This window comes from Bolinopsis microptera, chromosome 5, assembly GCF_026151205.1.
Source record: "Bolinopsis microptera isolate Bmic1 chromosome 5, MBARI_Bmic_1.0, whole genome shotgun sequence".
Taxonomy (NCBI): Eukaryota; Metazoa; Ctenophora; class Tentaculata; order Lobata; family Bolinopsidae; genus Bolinopsis; species Bolinopsis microptera.
This window is the reverse complement of record NC_087076.1, coordinates 702213-719309: the sequence shown is the minus strand read 5'-3', so window position 1 is coordinate 719309 and position 17097 is coordinate 702213. Positions and strand designations below refer to the sequence as shown.

The 17097-nt window shown below is 41.1% G+C and overlaps 4 protein-coding genes across 4 annotated transcripts in view; 2 read left to right on the top strand and 2 right to left on the bottom strand.

The window, feature by feature from the left end:
- The window catches only part of LOC134815899 (cilia- and flagella-associated protein 53-like), an 889273-nt gene that overhangs the window by 325545 nt on the left and 546631 nt on the right, over window positions 1-17097 (top strand). The gene's annotated exons all lie outside the window — the stretch shown is intronic.
- The window catches only part of LOC134815896 (probable ubiquitin carboxyl-terminal hydrolase MINDY-4), a 623521-nt gene that overhangs the window by 331274 nt on the left and 275150 nt on the right, over window positions 1-17097 (top strand). The gene's annotated exons all lie outside the window — the stretch shown is intronic.
- Window positions 1235-3566, bottom strand: LOC134814732 (uncharacterized). The gene is made up of 2 exons (XM_063822922.1): window positions 1557-3566; window positions 1235-1384 (listed from the first exon to the last, which is right to left on the bottom strand). Exons 1-2 carry the CDS (start codon window positions 3564-3566, stop codon window positions 1235-1237), a joined length of 2160 nt encoding a protein of 719 aa, XP_063678992.1.
- On the bottom strand, window positions 6280-8506 carry LOC134814731 (helix-loop-helix protein 2-like). The gene is made up of 4 exons (XM_063822921.1): window positions 8313-8506; window positions 7941-8102; window positions 6512-6685; window positions 6280-6351 (listed from the first exon to the last, which is right to left on the bottom strand). The coding sequence occupies exons 1-4, from the start codon at window positions 8376-8378 to the stop codon at window positions 6280-6282; spliced, it is 474 nt and encodes a 157-aa protein (XP_063678991.1). The 5' UTR covers window positions 8379-8506.

Genomic DNA, 17097 nt, shown 5'->3' with positions numbered 1-17097 from the left:
TTCCTACAAAAGTTTTGCCGAACTTTTGCGGGAAGAAACCAGTGAGAACATCGGCAAAATCTCTTAAATACAGAGTCTCAGTCTGACTATTGACAACACACATAACCCCGGCATGCGCAGGGATTATATTTCAATTTTTCCCGCGACGCGCGGGAAAAGTTTATAATAATTTCGAGTGCGAAGCACGAGGGATTATTATGAAAATAACCCCGACGTGCTTTAGCACGAGGGGTTATTTTAATATAACTTAAGCGTGCCGGTGTTATGTGTTATAAACCCCTCCGGGTTAGTGCTAGGACCAACAAATTTGACATTTTACTCTTAAATATAGCTATATGAGATCATTATGGAAAATATGAAATGGAATTGGGGACTACCAAATAAATACAACTAAGGTACTATGACTTTTGAAATTGGCGTTATATCTAAACATTATTCCTCAGTCAGAACGTTGAATGAATATGAATATCGATAAGGGGCGTCGAGTTAAGCCTGGCAAGCGATAAAAGCTAATAATGATATCGTGTCATGAAGTTTATCAAAGTAGACGACTATGATACATGGCTTATATCAAACACGACAAAATTAACCGAACCGGACAAAATCAAATGTAACCGTCGAGACAAGTTTTGGAACTGGTCCAATTAATGTAAGAGTTTAAGTAATGTAAGCAGTGTGCTGGAGTTTTGCCAGCGCCTGCAATTAGACCGATACGTAGATCGAGTGTATTTATAGTTCTTACGTTAAGCCATAGGTCACGTGACATTTTTTACCAATGCGCGTCGTAGTAGTTAGTCACGTGATACACGTCATCAAAACACGTGACAGTACGCGGTTGAAATTCTCATGGAATGTCAAAACAAAACAAATCTTGTTGAGCCAAATTAGCGGGGCGGGATTATAAAAGCTGTGCCGGGGTTATTTATTCAGCGGGAAAAAACTAACAGCGGGAGCCGGGATTATCAGAATCTATTTAGCGGGAGCCGGGATTATCAGAATCTTATTCTATCCCGGAGGGGTTTATAATTATATCACATCTATATATATATAAACAAAAGCTCTAAGAAACAGATAGTAAACAAAGTAAACATTTCTGTCCCCTAATCTTTCTCAAACAAAAGTCATGCAATCTGCATACTTCTCCATTTAACTCTATTCTGAGCAATTAACGTTAAATAGTTCAAATCACATAAATTATTTAACGATAATTTTCGGACACTAAGGTCGTGTAGAATCAGTGAGAAAAGGTTTGACTGCGGTCTTCCACGCCGCCCTTGAAGCTGTAAGGTGTTGACAGCAAAAACAAGCGACGAATAGGCTGGGCCATCTGTAGGCCCACGCAGTACATGTCCGAGCATCCTCCACCGACTACGAGCCACTTTAGCTGACAATGGTTCGCTATTGCAGCGTTTATACAAGTTCTTGTTGGAGATGATGTGAGGGTATTTGTAATTCAAAATTGATCGCAGATGACGTCTGTGAGCAATATCTAGTTTTTCCAATACTGATTTAGGGGCAGCCCAGCAAGATGAATTGTACATTAAAACGGATACTACCAGAGCCTCATACAACAGAAGCCTCTTGCTCAGAGGGATCTTATGGTTCCAAGCTTTCTTGTATTTGTTAAACGCGGCATATCCCAGACATATCCTTCTAGAGATGTCCTCCTTGCTACAAAGCATGGAGCCAAGCGTGATACTCTTTCTCCAGAGCTCGTTCCCTGCAATTGGCTTACCCTGATCGTCTTTAGCTCCCTTTTCAGCTAAGTACACATGAGTGAAATCAGTTTTGTCTTCGTTAACGAAGAGATTCCAATCTTTAAGGACTTCTGTTGCAATAGGCAACAGCTCCCTCAAATTGTCTTCATCTTCATCATTGAAGTCGATATCATCAGCATACTCACTGTCAAGTGGAAGACCAATATCGGTGATAGGTGGGTTAGGCCTATTCGTTGCAGTTTCAAGCCTGTTACGGAGGTCACGCAAAGCACCCGCTAAGACAAGTGTGAACAAGCATCCAGACAGACAGTCACCTTGGAATGCACCGAGAAAACTCTGGAATTCAGCAGACAGTGTACCGTTGATGTTGACTTTGAGCTTGGTGTTGGAAAGCAAAAGTCTTACCAAACGGACTTCGTCATCATCACAGCCACACTCAACAAGAAGATCGAGGATGGTAGATCGTCGTATAGTGTCAAAGGCACTAGACATGTCGATCCCCATACGATGGTATTCCCACCTCTTCCTCTGGACAACTGATAACATCACACGCTGGCACCATACAATGTCAGCACATGATCTACCCTGCTTGTAAGCACATTGCCATGGACCAGTGAAGGCATTGACTTTATTCTCAATTCTCTTCAAGGTTGCCATTGAAAGAATCTTTCTAACAGCATTTGAGAGAGTGAGGGGTCGTAGATTCTTCACTGGACCAATGGGCTTATTTGGCTTCTGTAAGGGGGTAATCTTTGCCTGTCCAATGGGGTCAAGGTAGGAATTGGTCTCGAAGCTTCTATTGATAATGTCTGCAAAACGTCTGTGTACTGATCCAGTAGAATACTTGAGAAGCTCATTAGGAATCCCATCTGGGCCGTTAGCTCGACCATTTTTGAGACTTCTAGCAGCTGATCCGATTTCTTCACTAGTGAATGGCTTAACTAGTGGGCGAGGAGGTCCTACAAAAGGTTCTAAAGGTGCTTCATCACGAGTAAGTTGTTGCTCAAGGTACTTAGCAACTACGGCAGCTTTACCAGTGTCTGTTGCAATATTGCACCCTTGCTCATCATGAACACCAATACTAGAAGGGGCTTTACTTTTAGGTAAGTTCAGGGTTCGAACAGCTTCAAACATTTTCTTACTATCTGTTGTTGAACTGATGGTATTACAGATAGCATCAGCAGCAGCTGATCGTATGTAAGAAAGTCTCTGCTTGATCTGATTGGTGAGGCAGTTAATAGATGATCTAAGTGAGGTTCTGTCTAAAGACTGGTTATCATTAAGCTGCTGTCTCAACAAGTAACGCTGGCTAGATAAGTTTTTCACCTCATCATCGTCGCTGCGATTACGTTTCCTGTGTCTGATGACACCAATTGACGATTTTGCAGCATCCTTTATGGACTCAAGTAAGCCATTCAAGTCTGAATTTGGATCCAGAGCAGAAACAGTGTTACTTAAGTTATCATCTAAGGATTGACGATATTTCACCTGAATGGTGGGGTTCGAGGTGAGTTCAGAGGTGTTGAACTTTAAGGATGACTTGGAGTGGCGTTTATAGCAAAGACAGATGTCCTTAAAGTCTACTCTAGTGACAACAAATCTGTGATCAGAGTATGTCAATGTGCCTGCATAAGATCTAGAATCTTGTAGCATTGGCTTCGACCTACTTCGACACAGGATGAAATCGATCTGAGAATAGACCGGGATCGTCTTTTTACTATTTCGCCCGGCACTCCAGTCCTTCCTCCAGCCAGTGTAGGTGGTCGTATGTCGAGCAGGATGATAAAAACCAGTGTTGGAGGCAAAGAGGTCAAATTCTGATAACAAGTCTAACAAGTTTTCTCCCATATCGTTGCGCAAACCCATACCATGTTTACCCATGAAACGACCAAAACCAAAGTCCTTATCACATCTAGCACCTTAATATATCTAAATACCACTAACAATGAAGGTAACCCTACACAATTTACTACAGAAAAGGAGACTCAGTGATTAAATTTTCGTTCGATACTTCATCTTATCTTCGCAAGTCATGTTTCAGGGCACAGTTCCTTTAGAAACTTGTTACATGGATGGGGACCCCAGTAAGTAGAATGTTCCAAATATCATCAAGACAGAGAACTCAAGGAGCGAACTCAAAAAAGGCATAACTAGAATCAATAAGAATATTCCAAATACTTTAAAATTTGGGCTTTGACTCCTGTTCTATCTATTTTACAAGTTAAGGTATATATTTAGGATCTTGTTTTGTGGACGAAGTACAATATAGATCGTAATTTTTGAAATGCTGACTGCTTCGAAACGATACAATTTTCCAACGGTGGAGGAGGATGAACAGTCTTTTGTCAGAGAAATGCTCAAACAGTGTAAAACAGTATCAGTTGAGCTTGAGGACGTCAAACTGGAGGAAGATTGGAAATAAGGATGTGCTTGCTAAACAACTAGTACGTTCAAAAAATGGATTATGGAGAGTCTAGACTGTGCTGAAGAGGGATTGTGGGACAATATAAGAATATGGATATGCATTGTGGGATAATATAAGAAGATGGATATGCATTGTGGGACAATATATGAAGATGGATCTGCATTGTGGGACAATATTTGAAGATGGATCTGCATTGTTGGACAATATAAGAAGAGGGATCTGCATTGTGGGACAATATATGAAGATGGATATGCATTGTGGGACAATATATGAAGAGGGATCTGCATTGTGGGACAATATATGAAATGGATATGCATTGTGGGACAATATATGAAGATGGATATGCATTGTGGGACAATATATGAAGAGGGATCTGCATTGTGGGACAATATATGAAGATGGATATGCATTGTGGGACAATATATGAAGATGGATATGCATTGTTGGACAATATATGAAGAGGGATCTGCATTGTGGGACAATATATGAAGATGGATCTGCATTGTGGGACAATATAAGAAGATGGATCTGCATTGTGGGACAATATAAGAAGATGGATCTGCATTGTGGGACAATATAAGAAGATGGATCTGCATTGTGGGACAATATAAGAAGATGGATCTGCATTGTGGGACAATATATGAAGATGGATCTGCATTGTGGGACAATATATGAAGATGGATCTGTATTGTGGGACAATATAAGAAGATGGATCTGCATTGTGGGACAATATAAGAAGATGGATCTGCATTGTGGGACAATATAAGAAGATGGATCTGCATTGTGGGACAATATATGAAGATGGATCTGCATTGTGGGACAATATATGAAGATGGATCTGCATTGTGGGACAATATATGAAGATGGATCTGCATTGTGGGACAATGTATTACCGGTCCCTTAAGAAGGAGAGAACGTGAGTCATTAATTTTGGTACTGGGATGGAATTTATAAAAGTAAAACGATCAATTAACGGACAATGTAAATAGCGTACGATTTAATAAAATTAAATATAACATTAAACTTAATCCTGCCACGTTATGCCATTGTCCGTCAGGAGGTTATAAATATAAACCTTCAAATAAATGGTCGTTATGAAGTTATGAACATGAAACACCCATAAACTGAAGGATCTAAGGAAGTATTAGAACTAATAGTTCCCTCTGCTATGTTTCCTAATAGCTTCAGAGGAACTTTTTTTAAACCGAGGATGAATCTTAAAATGTAAGGTAATTTACTACAATAATATAATGAAATGAAAATCAAGTAAATATGTAAGTCTATTTGATAAATAAATATATTGTATTAATAATTGATTTAAACCAGCAAAACATCTAAAATATTAGCTGTGAAGCGGATTAGTTCTTGTCTCCCTTTTTGAGGATGAAATGAGAGTCCATGGTAGGGATAGGTCGGACAGGGAGTCCGTACTGAGGGTTCCAGGAACCGTACTCCGAGTGTTCTGAGTGGACAGGGTAGGAGGGGTAGACTCTAACTACCCGGGGACACGCCACTCCGTCCTCCTGAGGTAAGTAGTTGTTAGCACCACGTGTCATGACGTCACAACACGTGTCATGACGTCACACCACGTGTCCCGAGTGTTCTGAGTGGACAGGGTAGGAGGGGTAGACTCTAACTACCCGGGGACACGCCACTCCGTCCTCCTGAGGTGAGTAGTTGTTAGCACCACGTGTCATGACGTCACACCACGTGTCATGACGTCACACCACGTGTCACGAGTGTTCTGAGTGGACAGGGTAGGAGGGGTAGACTCTAACTACCCGGGGACACGCCACTCCGTCCTCCTGAGGTGAGTAGTTGTTAGCACCACGTGTCATGACGTCACACCACGTGTCACGAGTGTTCTGAGTGGACAGGGTAGGAGGGGTAGACTCTAACTACCCGGGGACACGCCACTCCGTCCTCCTGAGGTGAGTAGTTGTTAGCACCACGTGTCATGACGTCACACCACGTGTCATGACGTCACACCACGTGTCACGAGTGTTCTGAGTGTACAGGGTAGGAGGGGTAGACTCTAACTACCCGGGGACACGCCACTCCGTCCTCCTGAGGTGAGTAGTTGTTAGCACCACGTGTCATGACGTCACACCACGTGTCATGACGTCACACCACGTGTCACGAGTGTTCTGAGTGTACAGGGTAGGAGGGGTAGACTCTAACTACCCGGGGACACGCCACTCCGTCCTCCTGAGGTGAATAGTTGTTAGCACTCATTCAGGGCCACTCATTCCTCACACTGCTTTCAGTGACTGAATCAGTCATCACTATCAGCACCAGTTACGTTTAGTTGATACCTCTAGCTAATACTTTATAAGTAATTAGAGTGAACTAATGTAAAATCACAAACCCGTGAAGTCTTGATCTCCGAAGTGGATGAGACCTCGGAGCTGCCTGTACCCTCTTGCTCTGAAATATCCCCCAGAAGCTTCTCCAGGTGCATCATGTAGCTCATAGCTAGCCGCAGGGTCTCAACCTTTGTTAACTTCACATCAGAGGGCTGTGTGGGGATACGACTCCGCAACTGTAATTGTTGTCTGTCTGTGTGTACATATCTACAATCTACATTTATTTCTAACCAGCTAATCTTATCAGACCTCATTTGTTCGGCCTCCTATTTACAGTAACGTTACGCCACTGCTCAGTTACGGTGGCGTAACGTTACGCCACTGTTCAGTTATATCTTGGTTACTGGTCAGAACTTAGTTAGAACCAGGAAAATGTTGGTACAATTTATTAGTTTTATTATTATAGCCATCTATCTTTAACTATATATAAAGCGAGACATCTACAGATTATAGATCAATATTGATAAAATCGTTATCGCAAATTGACGAAAACTAACTTACCGTGACGATCTGAACGGAGTACTAACTTACCGTGACGAGCTGAACGGAGTACTAACTTACTGTGACGAGCTGAACGGAGTACTAACTTACCGTGACGAGCTGAACGGAGTACTAACTTACCGTGACGAGCTGAACGGAGTACTAACTTACCGTGACGAGCTGAACGGAGTACTAACTTACCGTGACGAGCTGAACGGAGTACTAACTTACCGTGACGAGCTGAACGGAGTACTAACTTACCGTGACGAGCTGAACGGAGTACTAACTTACCGTGACGAGCTGAACGGAGTACTAACTTACCGTGACGAGCTGAACGGAGTACTAACTTACCGTGACGAGCTGAACGGAGTACTAACTTACCGTGACGAGCTGAACGGAGTACTAACTTACCGTGACGAGCTGAACGGAGTACTAACTTACCGTGACGAGCTGAACGGAGTAATAACTTACCGTGACGAGCTGAACGGAGTACTAACTTACCGTGACGAGCTGAACGGAGTACTAACTTACCGTGACGAGCTCAACGGAGTACTAACTTACCGTGACGAGCTGAACGGAGTACTAACTTACCGTGACGAGCTGAACGGAGTACTAACTTACCGTGACGAGCTGAACGGAGTACTAACTTACCGTGACGAGCTCAACGGAGTACTAACTTACCGTGACGAGCTGAACAGAGTACTAACTTACCGTGACGAGCTGAACGGAGTACTAACATACCGTGACGAGCTGAACGGAGTACTAACTTACCGTGACGAGCTGAACGGAGTAATAACTTACCGTGACGAGCTGAACGGAGTACTGACTTACCGTGACGAGCTGAACGGAGTACTAACTTACCGTGACGAGCTGAACGGAGTACTAACTTACCGTGACGAGCTGAACGGAGTACTAACTTACCGTGACGAGCTGAACGGAGTAATAACTTACCGTGATAAAAGCGCAGTTGAGGTGTTCTATTCTGCTCCTCTCCCGGGTTGTAGCTGAGATCCTTTTTATCCCGCTCAACTTTCTCCTCTTTCTGCAGTTCTTGCGACTGTCACTGTTCTTGGAGGAGGACACTTTGTTTGAGCCGTGGGAAGGAGTCTGGAGCTGGAATATAGGTTATTAGTTAATGTTGTTTGGGCCGTTAGACTTAATGCACATGTTTCAGGTAGAATTACGTATTATTAACAAAACATTTGATCGAAATTAGCTTAATTCAGCTATAATTTATCTGTGTGCGATAACGAAATTAATTATTTATGACAATATAATAATTAAAACTATATTATGTTTATTATTTACAACCGATAAACTAACCTCGGAAGAAGCTTGCATTGGAAAGGGTATGCCAAGAAAAGGTGTAACAAAATGTTCCATAACCATGACACAATCTCAAAACAGAACTAGCTCCTAACTCAGCTTCAAAAACAGTGAGAAAGTCTGTCAATCTGGCTTGAGGGTGTTACTTGATATCATAATAGTCCGCACTATATGAGCTATATGCCTTCCTCTGCGCCTTATAAATGCATCTAGAGTTACACGCTAAATAAGTTTCTCGCACCCTCTCTACGAATAGGGCAGTGGAGAGGGAACACGTGGGCCCCAGGGTCCAATGGGGCGGTGTCAAGTGTCCAGCCGGGAGGAGATCGTCAGGAGACAGTCATAATAGAGCTAGCACTCAGACTCGTGGTTCTACGCTTTACTACAGAACTTGGTTTGGATGCTTTATTTAAGAGAAGTCGGTTTTACCAACTATTCAATTATCCTTTAGGATACAACTTTAAGGAGCAGAAATATCAAAACAGTGCATTAGAGATCGAGGTCTGAAAAGTTCTTACCAAAACACTGTTAGAGGTTGTATCACAACTCTTCAGATCATGACCTCTAATAGAGTGTTGTATCACAACACTTCAGATCATGACCTCTAATAGAGTGTTGTATCACAACTCTTCAGATCATGACCTCTAATAGAGTGTTGTATCACAACACTTCAGATCATGACCTCTAATAGAGTGTTGTATCACAACACTTGATGTCATGACCTTTAATTGAGTGTTGTATCACAACACTTCAGATCATGACCTCTAATAGAGTGTTGTATCACAACACTTGATGTCATGACCTTTAATTGAGTGTTGTATCACAACTCTTCAGATCATGACCTCTAATAGAGTGTTGTATCACAACACTTCAGATCATGACCTCTAATAGAGTGTTGTATCACAACTCTTCAGATCATGACCTCTAATAGAGTGTTGTATCACAACACTTCAGATCATGACCTCTAATAGAGTGTTGTATCACAACACTTGATGTCATGACCTTCAATTGAGTGTTGTATCACAACACTTCAGATCATGACCTCTTATAGAATGTTGTATCACAACACTTCAGATCATGACCTCTTATAGAGTGTTGTATCACAACTCTTCAGTTACCTGGGGACCTCAGGCTATCATGTTCATTAACATATAGCCGAATAGAGATTCGGCGGAATGACAGGCTGAGCGCGGCCCAGTAACACTTCAGATCATGACTTCTAATAGATAGAGTGTTGTAGCGCGATGCATTACTGTGCCGCGCCGCGCACTCAATTATGCTTCTCGCAACGCTAGATGAAGATTGGCGAAATGCGCTACTGTACCTCGCCGAGCTGCGATGAATTGACATCGTCAATTAATAGTACTTGCTACACGACACACGTTGTATACCTTTCTTGCACGCGAAGTGTTTGATTTACGATGTCAATCCTTCGCATCTCGCCGATCTACAAAAGTGGTTGAGAGAAGATGCGCGGCGCAGTAGTGCATCGCGCAAAAGGCAACCCCTTTTGCGGCCGACCGGCCGCCGCGCAATCGAAAGGGGTGGTCGGTTGCAGATTGTGTCAAATATATAATAGTTCGCTCGCAAGCTACAGCTACCATACACAAAAAATCTCGTTGATTGCTGACCCTTGTCTTTGAATTTTGTATGCCTTAGGCACTTTGAGTCATGGATCGTGAGAAAATCTCAAGGATCGACTGTAGAGTGATTATATATTAGCACGCTTTATATTAGCACGCTCGATCGAGCGATTAAATATAGTGGGCCGGGAACACAGATAAGCAATAAGAGCAGCACTATGCAGATAAGACGGATTGCGCGCGTCGCGCTCGTGATCGAAATTGTAGCGAGCGCAAACATTAACACAATATATTTCATCGCGCAATACAGACCGTATTAAATTTGGTGTACATATTAGTTTCGTATCCGTTTTAACATATTTTGTAACAGTTTAAACTTTGATTAACAGTAAAGGCTAGTTATCCATTTTAAACACGTGCTTCATACGGTGAGGCGCCCAATTATTCAGACTGAAACTTTCCGGTATGTTCTTTTAGGGATTACAGTTAAATTTACCGCAGCCATTTCCTTATTACCCCAAACTCCGCGGTACATCATGGTTTTTCTGTTTTTTAGTTTAAGTTACGACTTCTGGTAAGTCGTGATGGGGAGGGAGACCGTGTTGATGTCAGTTTCTTCCAAGTGAATCAGATTAATTAGTAATTACCGATAATTATCAAATTATCTTACGTAATACCAGTTATCAGCGTAACAGTGTAACGCTGATAACTGAGAGTAACAGTGTAAACATAGCACTACACTGTTTGTTTTATGTGTTTAGAGCACAGTATTCACATCACGTGACACACAATGTATACCCCCAATTACTAATCAAGTAGATCCACACTAATCAGGTGTGCTAAACCGCTTCAACTAGTGTCACGTGATGCACACATAAGGAGTTACACAATTAGTGTCACTTGATAAAATCAACGATTTACGATAAGAAAATTTAAAAGTTAAGATTGAAGATTCCAGGTTATTAGACATTAAAAACATGAAATTTTAAAACTTTATAATAAGTTAGGTGGAATTGTTAGAAAGGACTCCACATAACCAGCTACCACCTGCAGATTGGTTGTAGTCTCACATTATTATACACAACCTAGTACACATTTAGATATCTTGTACTTCTTATTAGCGACAAGTAGCACAACAAGTTACAAGCTGCAACGTGTTCTCCCACACTTGATAGTGTACATGTGACGTAGTGTTCAACATGCATTTCAAGTAAAAAGAGAGAAAAATTTAGGGGGGGGGGGGGTTTGGGGAGGAAGTCTGGAGTGGAAGTTATTCTTAGCTCTAGCTATGTAAACATGACTTGGTTAAACCACCTACATGAGACATATTACTCTAACAAAACTGATCTGTACACAACAGTCAGAGACCTCAACATCATCACCAGTAAAGACAACATATTCGATGTCATAGATATAGGGTATTATGGAAACACCCGTCTGTGTGTTCACAACGTCTTTAAAGAACAACAATCCTACCTCATCTATAAACTCTCCTATCTTATCACAGTGTCCCTACTTCTGGTCATAGTTACTCTCACTTACCTCATCATAGTAAGACAGCAGTTAGAATCTCGACGTGAGGTGGGAGACATTGGAGGTGGGATGAACAGACAAAACGCTGCAGCCCCCTCACTAGCTCTGAAGATTTTTTTGGAGAAGCTGGAGAGGATTTGTTTCAAGATTGCATCAGCGCAGTTGATCTTTATCAAACAAGACCACAAACATCCCGACAGACATAACATGCACAACAGTAAAGTTTGTAGAACATGCGTCATGTCAACAGAAACTTTTAAACAGGAACGTTTAAACAGGGAAATCAAGGAAGCTCGTTTTTAAGTTAGTAAAAAACTAACACTCGATAAAATGACAATTTTGAACATATCAGCTGCACCATTCCTAATTCCCTCCATGCTATTCGTTTAACTTCCATGTCCCAGAGAGAAGCGAGCCATAAAATAGCAAGCTCGGTAATGTTGGATAATTTAGTTGTAAATATTATAGTTCGATCCTAACTGTTGATGTCTCAACCAATGACACTTTGATAAATTATTTATCTTTTATCTCGTGTTTGCGACACGTTGCATGATATTACATAGTTATTTAGTAGCTGAATAGTTTTTAATGCGCTGACAGTTCGAATAAATTCTTAAAGTTCTAACTTCCTACAACTATAATTTCACCCTCTTATATTTGATCTTCGGAACTGCTAAGATTTGAATTTAAATTTGTAGTCTAGTCACATATAACACGATAGTACGCATTGAATAAGCATAGTTTCAGACTTCAGAGTATGAATACTTTGTATGTAGTAACTTAATATCCTCTTTACCCTGTTTCATAACATCGTTATCACTGAGTCAAACAAAAAGCAACCAGACAATTTGTTTCAAAGAATCATCAATCTAGATTTAATAATAAAATAAGGCTAAATCAGATAGTAAATTAGGACTGAGGGGCCGATCTCCTTTCTTTTGCGGTGCGGCCACGGTCCTTTCAGTACAGATTTCCCTGCAGCAACCCCAGGCATATGCACACGTGTTATTTTCGCAGCTCTAATGAGAGCCACTACCATTGACCATGTACCAGTAACATTCACACCATGGTTTGGTAAGTGACGGCTGCCCTTCAGGTTTGAGATCTTTGTCCAACTGGGATTCGAACACCAGTAATACTGCATATGGACTAGTCCTGCATATGGACTAGTCATTTTCGATGACGCACTGCCTAGATGGCAGTGCGTCATCGAAAATGAGCCGCGTATACTGACTGTAAGATGGTTTTTTAGCGCTAATTTCTGCCAGTAAAATAGTGAATAGAATTACATGGTACATTTGTCGCTCCCACTAAATCGCTCGCCCAAATTTTAAGAAAATTCTTGTTAAAAGGCCCTTTGGGTATAAAGTTGATCTAAATTGGTGTATTTTTGGACGCTGATTCCGAATTGCACCCCCATCACGTAGGGTTGAAATGCTTTCCTGGAGAGTTATGGGCAAAAAACCATTTTGGTCACGTGACAGGTTAATAAAACATTAATTCGATTGTTTAGGGCTCGGGTTAGGGTTAGGGTTGTGGTAAGTGGTAAGGGTTATGGATAGCTTCGGGGTTATGGTTAGGGTTAGGGTTCATGGGATTACAGATTAGGGTTTATATGTAAAACCGTTTTGTACGGCTGCAAAACTATAAAATCAAAGTCACGTGAAATTTTTGGGCGAGCGATTCAGTAAAACTAAAAGTAGGGGGTGCACGATCAAAATAAACTTGCTCGGATTTAAAAAATTTTTGTACCACTGTTTTCTAGAGACTGTGAGAATTTTCACAATACCAAATTTGTCATACCTTCTTGGAAAGATCAGTGAGTTTCGCCTAGGTGCCATATTTGATGGTGCTCGGCTTTTGGAGCAAAATTAGCTGTAAAAGTCGCGTAATTTAACCAAATTCGTTGATTTTTGTCGTATTATCCGGATATATCTTCGGTTCCTTGAATGAGATCATTCTGAAAATTGGCGACGACCTTCCAATACTATTGGACACCTGTGAAAGCCCTATTGGCAATAGGGCTTTCACAGGTGTCCGAAAAATTTGGTGGATATCGGAGTTGATATAGTGTATAACTATAAGTGATCAAAATGGGGCAAAATACGCTGCTTTTAGCTGTAACACTAACACTAACATAATGTCTGATGGTTGGATATGCTTTGTATTTAAATTTTTCGGACACTTTCCTTGTAAGTCTATGAGTAAGCTTACCAATTTTGTTGCAATTAGAGGTCGGGAAGAATACTCAATATTTATTTGTTTGAAGAAAATTGTGCTGTCCGAAATTAGCGCTAAAAAATCATCCTACAGTCGGCACGCGCGGCTCACTCACACTGTCGATGGCGCACTACCTATTAAAGCTATTTTCGAAGGCTAAAGATATAAAAGCTTCCCAGCCCTGTAGGATGGGGAGTCCTACCTTCTTAATCGTGCCCGCATGTTCAGCTCTTTGATCACTTTATATCTCTCGATGAACCTTCTCATTGAGACTGCAGAGTAGTCCCCGTCGTGTCCGAAAGATAGATATATCCTCTCTTTCTTTCCAATCGCGTTGTATGGTGTCCCCAGTACTTCTTCCTTTATTGGCTCTTGACGGATGTTACTCGTCTAAATTTCTTCGAAGTAGCGCGCGCCGCTTTCTTCTCGAAATGCACGAGCTACGAAGTCAGAAGTAGCGCGCGCCGGGCCAGATCATTAACAATGGTCAATATTGGCTCCTGTTTCACCAGTAATCAGTGAGGTCAGTGTGAGTGACACAAGACACCATCGAGGTACTGGAAGCTGAATATTCGGAGAAAATACTGGCGAAAGTAAAAAAGATAGACTTCCGATTTTTAACAAAATTTTCGCCTCGCCCTCTTAAAAATAATTTTTCCCCCGTAAAATAATTTGAGACAATGTAGATTTTAAGTTATCCCAAAAAGTTTTATTTTGGGCCGAATGAAATTTCGCAACTTTACTTTTGCGGATATGATTCCTGTCCTCTGATTGGCTGAATTGTACAATCAGTGTACTATAACTAATAATCATAATGTCGCGCGCAAGCTCAAACTTGTTGTAAAAAAGCACCTCTAGCATGCCCGCCAGACGGTAAGATTTTCTCGGGAAAGGAAAATTATGGAATTTTCCTACCGGTGGGACATTTTCAGATTTCAGCTTTCCGTGACCCAAATTTCACTGTTTTGACTGGATTTTTATTGAATGACCGATTAATGAGGTCACCAATTAATGAGGTCACTAAAAATATAAATACACTCACATGTCCTCTTCATGTCTGGCTGATCTGATTAGCGGCTCAATAGAGTTTACTGACATCTGATAGCTTTAAACATTCTGAAATCTTCAAACTTCATATTCAGTCAACATTTTATCAGAACGAAAATATCTGAACAATCTGAATTTCAAAACCCCCTGCAAATTAAAGTTAACGATCACATTGCAGCTTTAATTGTACCAATAAAAGAATACTAGAACTATTTATACTAGAGCTGTATTATACTAGAACTGTGTACTAGAACTGTGTACTAGAACTGTGTACTAGAACTGTGTACTAGAACTGTGTACTAGAACTGTGTACTAGAACTGTGTACTAGAACTGTGTACTAGAACTGTGTACTAGAACTGTGTACTAGAACTGTGTACTAGAACTGTGTTCTAGAACTGTGTACTAGAACTGTGTTCTAGAACTGTGTACTAGAACTGTGTACTAGAACTGTGTACTAGAACTGTGTACTAGAACTGTGTACTAGAACTGTGTACTAGAACTGTGTACTAGAACTGTGTACTAGAACTGTGTACTAGAACTGTGTACTAGAACTGTGTACTAGAACTGTGCACTAGAACTGTGTACTAGAACTGTGTACTAGAACTGTGTACTATAACTGTGTACTAGAACTGTGTACTAGAACTGTGTACTAGAACTGTGTACTAGAACTGTGTACTAGAACTGTGTACTAGAACTGTGTACTATAACTGTGTACTAGAACTGTGTACTAGAACTGTGTACTAGAACTGTGTACTAGGACTGTGTACTAGAACTGTGTACTAGAACTGTGTACTAGAACTGTGTACTAGGACTGTGTACAAGAACTGGGTACTAGAACTGTGTACTAGAACTGTGTACTAGAACTGTGTACTAGAACTGTGCACTAGAACTGTGTACTAGAACTGTGTACTAGAACTGTGCACTAGAACTGTGTACTAGAACTGTGTACTAGAACTGTGTACTAGAACTGTGCACTAGAACTGTGTACTAGAACTGTGTACCAGAACTGTGTACTAGAACTGTGTACTAGAACTGTGTACCAGAACTGTGTACTAGAACTGTGTACTAGAACTGTGTACTAGAACTGTGTACTAGAACTGTGCACTAGAACTGTGTACTAGAACTGTGTACTAGAACTGTGTACTAGAACTGTGCACTAGAACTGTGTACTAGAACTGTGCACTAGAACTGTGTACTAGAACTGTGTACTATAACTGTGTTCTAGAACTGTGCACAAGAACTGTGTACTAGAACTGTGTACTAGAACTGTGTACTAGAACTATTTATACTAGAACTGTGTACTAGAACTGTGTACTAGAACTGTGTACTAGAACTGTGTACTAGAACTGTGTACTAGAACTGTGTACTAGAACTGTGTACTAGAACTGTGTACTAGAACTGTGTACTAGAACTGTGTACTAGAACTGTGTACTAGAACTGTGTTCTAGAACTGTGTACTAGAACTGTGTACTAGAACTGTGTACTAGAACTGTGTACTAGAACTGTGTACTAGGACTGTGTACAAGAACTGGGTACTAGAACTGTGTACTAGAACTGTGTACTAGAACTGTGTACTAGAACTGTGCACTAGAACTGTGTACTAGAACTGTGTACTAGAACTGTGTACTAGAACTGTGTACTAGAACTGTGTACTAGAACTGTGTACCAGAACTGTGTACTAGAACTGTGTACTAGAACTGTGTACCAGAACTGTGTACTAGAACTGTGTACTAGAACTGTGTACCAGAACTGTGTACTAGAACTGTGTACTAGAACTGTGTACTAGAACTGTGTACTAGAACTGTGCACTAGAACTGTGTACTAGAACTGTGTACTAGAACTGTGTACTAGAACTGTGTACTAGAACTGTGTACTAGAACTGTGCACTAGAACTGTGTACTAGAACTGTGTACTATAACTGTGTACTAGAACTGTGTACTAGAACTGTGTACTAGAACTGTGCACTAGAACTGTGTACTAGAACTGTGTACTAGAACTGTGTACTAGAACTGTGCACTAGAACTGTGCACTAGAACTGTGTACTAGAACTGTGTACTAATACTGTGTACTAGAACTGTGTACTAGAACTGTGTACTAGAACTGTGTACTAGAACTGTGTACTAGAACTGTGAACTAGAACTGTGTACTAGAACTGTGTACTAGAACTGTGTACTAGAACTGTGTACTAGAACTGTGTACTAGAACTGTGTACCAGGCAGGGCACGGCAAGGCAGGAGCCCCTAAACGTCTACAATAAAAACTAAGCGAGGATTAGCCCTGATCCTAATGGGCTGCAGTGTTAGACCTTGCTCTCTTTCTAACGCTATCTCAGTGTTATAAGCTGCGGGAGAGAGCTAAGTTCCAACAATTAAGGGCCGTTAAAGGTCTAGTGTACAAA

Coding starts and splice junctions, on each gene's coding strand:
- LOC134814731 (XM_063822921.1), bottom strand. CDS start 8,378: ATGGTTATGGAACATTTTGTTACACCTTTTCTTGGCATACCCTTTCCA. Junction 8,103..8,312: donor CAATGCAAGCTTCTTCCGAG/GTTAGTTTATCG, acceptor CCTATATTCCAG/CTCCAGACTCCTTCCCACGG. Junction 6,686..7,940: donor TCAACTGCGCTTTTATCACG/GTAAGTTATTAC, acceptor CAACAATTACAG/TTGCGGAGTCGTATCCCCAC.
- LOC134814732 (XM_063822922.1), bottom strand. CDS start 3,566: ATGGGAGAAAACTTGTTAGACTTGTTATCAGAATTTGACCTCTTTGCC. Junction 1,385..1,556: donor TTCTGTTGTATGAGGCTCTG/GTAGTATCCGTT, acceptor AACCATTGTCAG/CTAAAGTGGCTCGTAGTCGG.